The sequence below is a fragment of the Penaeus chinensis genome, chromosome 10 (assembly GCF_019202785.1).
Source record: "Penaeus chinensis breed Huanghai No. 1 chromosome 10, ASM1920278v2, whole genome shotgun sequence".
Classification (NCBI taxonomy): domain Eukaryota; kingdom Metazoa; phylum Arthropoda; class Malacostraca; order Decapoda; family Penaeidae; genus Penaeus; species Penaeus chinensis.
In genome coordinates this window covers 35,084,628-35,088,575 of record NC_061828.1, presented here as the reverse complement: position 1 = coordinate 35,088,575, position 3,948 = coordinate 35,084,628, and the positions used below count along the sequence as shown (strand labels likewise).

Below are 3,948 nucleotides of genomic sequence, written 5' to 3'. Positions count from 1 at the left end.
ACACACAGACACACATACACACACACACACACACATACACACACATACACACACATACACACACATACACACACACGCACACACGCACACGCACACGCACACATATATATATATATATATATATATATATATATATATATATATATATATATATATACCGCATTCATGTTGACAAATGTAGAAAAGTTATGAATGAGAATGAAATAATCGAAACCGGTCAAATACATTTCTTGCATTGTGAAAATATTCATTCTCAAATATATATATATATATATATATATATAGATATATATATATGTATATATATATGTATGTATATATATACATACATGTATATATATATATATATATATATATATATATATATATATATATATATGCACGTTAGATGTCTACGATTTCGTAAACCAGAAGACAATAAAAGCTAAAAGAACGACAGGAAATCTCAGGCGTTACAGGAACGTACACAAAAGAGCACGAACACGTGAGATTGTTAAAAGTCCCCAGTTTTCGGTTGCTGTACCATGGATACCACATTGCTGGAGAAATTGAGTCAATATTGTAAGTCTCTTCGATAAAGCAATGCAAATTAATCAACTCAGATTAAGTTATAAGTGAAGAAAACGTAAAACTAAAGCAAAATCTTATAGGACCTTCTGCTTCTAGTTGACAAATCAGAAAAAAACCCAATTCGTCACAATTTCATGCCGTTTCAATATCATGCCGCTATATGGCACAGGGTAAACTTTGCCTTTAATGGATAGAATGACATAAAATAAAACAATTTTCATCGAAGGTATTAGCTTTGCCAAGTGATAATATACTTGTGTTTACATTTACAGGAAATGGTTATGGCACTATCATTAAGAAAATGTTATGGCACTATCATTAAGAAAGAAAAACAAAAAAACTCACTGATATTTCAGAGCAAACAATAATGTCAAAAATGAAAAAAAGTAGGTAGCAGCTAATGATACATGAACACTGTGATTTTGAGTGAGTTTTTGACGTAAATAGTCCCCATGATATCGCAGTTTTAAAACTTGGCCTAAAACTGTTCAAAGAAAATTTAATTTTATGCTGTTTTAATAATTTTAAATCTAGATGCATTATACTGTATTCTCAAAGGGTTCATATATATATATATATATATATATATATATATATATATATATATATATATATATATATATATATATATATATATACATATATATATATATATATATATATTTATATACATATATATACATATATATATATATATATATATATATATATATATATATATATATATATATATACACATATATATATATATATATCACTAAATTCATGTAATAGCAGTAATTATAATTTTGATAACAATAATATAGATATTTGTAAGTACTCTAACATGAAAACTAATATTATTTTACTTTATTATTTCTATCTACAGGTGACCAAGTGGTGGGAGGCATAGATGATACAGGATGTGAATTGCAAAGGAAAGCCAAAAAAAATAAAAAGAAAAAGAACAAGCGTGACATAATGTTAGATGAAAGCATTGAAGAGACAATAGAAGAATCACCTGTGAAGAAAAAGAAACGAAAAGATAAAAAAGGCTCAAAAGAGTCAGATGTAGATGAAAATCTTGATTCTAAAGAAGTGATTTCAAATATAAAGAAGAAAGAGGATAGTTTTTGTAATGATGACACTGACATTCATGATAATGCAAGCAAAACTACTAAGCAGTATATAGAAAATGTCAAAACAGTTAATGGTGAAAAATTTACAGATGATGGCTTCAAAGTTGTGTCATTAGTACCTGATGATGATTCGGATATTTCTGATGCATTTGAGTCTGACATTGACATGGAAAACTGGTCCTCTCCAAAAGCACAAAATAAGGTTGATGTGAAACAGCCACCAAAAGTACAAACAAAAGTTAGTGTGACACATCAGCCACTGCCAAAAAAGAAGGAAACTAAAATGACAGATGATGGTTTCAAGATCATAACAGACATTCCACCGGATGACAGTGATGTTAGTGATGCATTCACAGATGAAGAAGACGAAGGTTTCATTACAGGAGAGGAATTAGCAGCGAAGAAGAAACAGTTAAATTTAAAAAGACAGCTAAAGAAACCCCTCCTGAAAATGATTGATGATTTTGGTAATTACTCTGAAGATTTTATGGTACACTTGTAATATGTAATTGGAAGCCATATTAAGATCCATATTTTCATGTTCTGAATTTCACAGCAAAGCTAACTCTTTGATATTTAATTTCTATTACAGGTATTGATGATACTGCCTTGCTTGGAAGAACAAAGGAAAAAGAGGAAGTTATTAAGAAACCAGCCAAGAAATTAAAAGGATCCTATAATACGCTGACTTTAGCTGCTCAGAAGAAACCTAGGGAGGAAGTTGTTGTAATAGATTACACCAAAAAACGAGGATCTGGAAAGAAGAGAAAAGACCAAGAAGAGGAGAGTGAGGAGAACACAGAAGAATCCCCAGGGCTGGTAAGAGTTAGATTATATGCCTTTTATTTTTTTATTCACATTCCATAGTGTCTTTTTTAGAATTATGATATTTATATTTATAATTATTATTCTGTGTATTTGGTCTTCTTATGAATGCAGTGAAATTTCATGTGCAACCTTTTAAAGCTTGGACAAGATATATTTAAATATTTTTGGTTTGGTTGCCATGATGTACAGTTATAGAAACGTGGTTACATTTTTTTAATATATTTATTTATTCGTTTATTATTATCATCATCATCACCTATATTATGATTTACCTTGCATTATGCCTATAATCATATTCCATGTGACTAAGGCATCATTTTATGAGACTTCAACTCTGCAATCCCATTGAATATGATTTCAGGCATACTGTGCAGATTTAATGTGCAACAAATTAATGAATGGACAAAACATAAGTAGAATTAGATGGTTATTCTTATTACTACTACTAAACAAATGAATGGATGAAACATAAGTAGAATTATAGTATAGATTGTTCTTCTTACTTGTACTACTATTATTACTATTATTTTTATTATATTACTATTTTTTGTTGTATCCTTTTCCCTTTCAATTTAAATACATTTATTCTCTTACTAATCTTTAACTTTTAATTTTTAATATGATGCTTGACTTTGTATTTAGCCTATAGCCTGATTGCACCGACCAGCTGTTTTTAAATGATTTCATATTCCAAAATAGTTATAATATCTTGCTTATTTTAATGTCATTTATTGTGTTTGAGCATGAGAGTTTCACTGATTGAATCATTTTCAATATTTCTAACATTTTCAGAAAGTGCCCCTTTTCCATTGTAACTAAAATTAAGTATCTTTTATATCTCCACCGGTAACATATTTATGTTTTCAGGTGATAACGGGAGAGGAGGATATGAAGAAGTTAAGGTTTGAAGTTATGAAGTTTGGCATGACTGGGTTCCAAAAGAAGAAACAAGAGGATGAGAGAATTAATCTGGCAGTAAGACTGGGAGCAAAACCACCCAAGAATAAGGTATACATTTGTAAAGGGCTTACAATTCAGCAATTTTCTATACTATTTTTTTTTTTTTTTTTATTATTTTAGAGTTTTGATATGTCTAAAGAAACATATCAACTTCAAAGTTTGGCATTTTGATTAGAGATAAGTTTTGATTTGTGTAGTGCTTGCAGAGGACAAAGTGCATCACATTGGTAATAAAAAGAGTACAGATGTGGCTAAAGGAAGGAGAAAATCTTGAATTGCAGAGTGTCTTTGCCATATTATTATTTTTTGATGCAGTTGATAAATTAATTATCATAATTATAATATGCATTCTCTGAATAGTTAACACTGAAGAAGCTCCTCCTCCTCCTCCTCCTCCTCCTCCTCCTCCTCCTCCTCCTCCTCCTCCTCTTCTCCTCCTCCTCTTCTCCTCCTCCTCTTCTCCTCCTCCTCT

The 3,948-nt window shown here is 30.0% G+C and overlaps 1 protein-coding gene across 1 annotated transcript in view; it reads left to right on the top strand.

The window, feature by feature from the left end:
- Positions 1-437: 437 nt before the first annotated feature.
- LOC125029572 (uncharacterized protein C1orf131 homolog) overlaps positions 438-3,948 on the top strand; it is a 7,283-nt gene continuing 3,772 nt past the window's right edge. The window contains exons 1-4 of the mRNA XM_047619537.1: positions 438-561; positions 1,439-2,155; positions 2,281-2,507; positions 3,384-3,524. Coding sequence (XP_047475493.1) covers positions 525-561; positions 1,439-2,155; positions 2,281-2,507; positions 3,384-3,524 — 1,122 coding nt within the window. The 5' untranslated portion in view covers positions 438-524. The remainder of the gene's footprint in view (positions 562-1,438; positions 2,156-2,280; positions 2,508-3,383; positions 3,525-3,948) is intronic.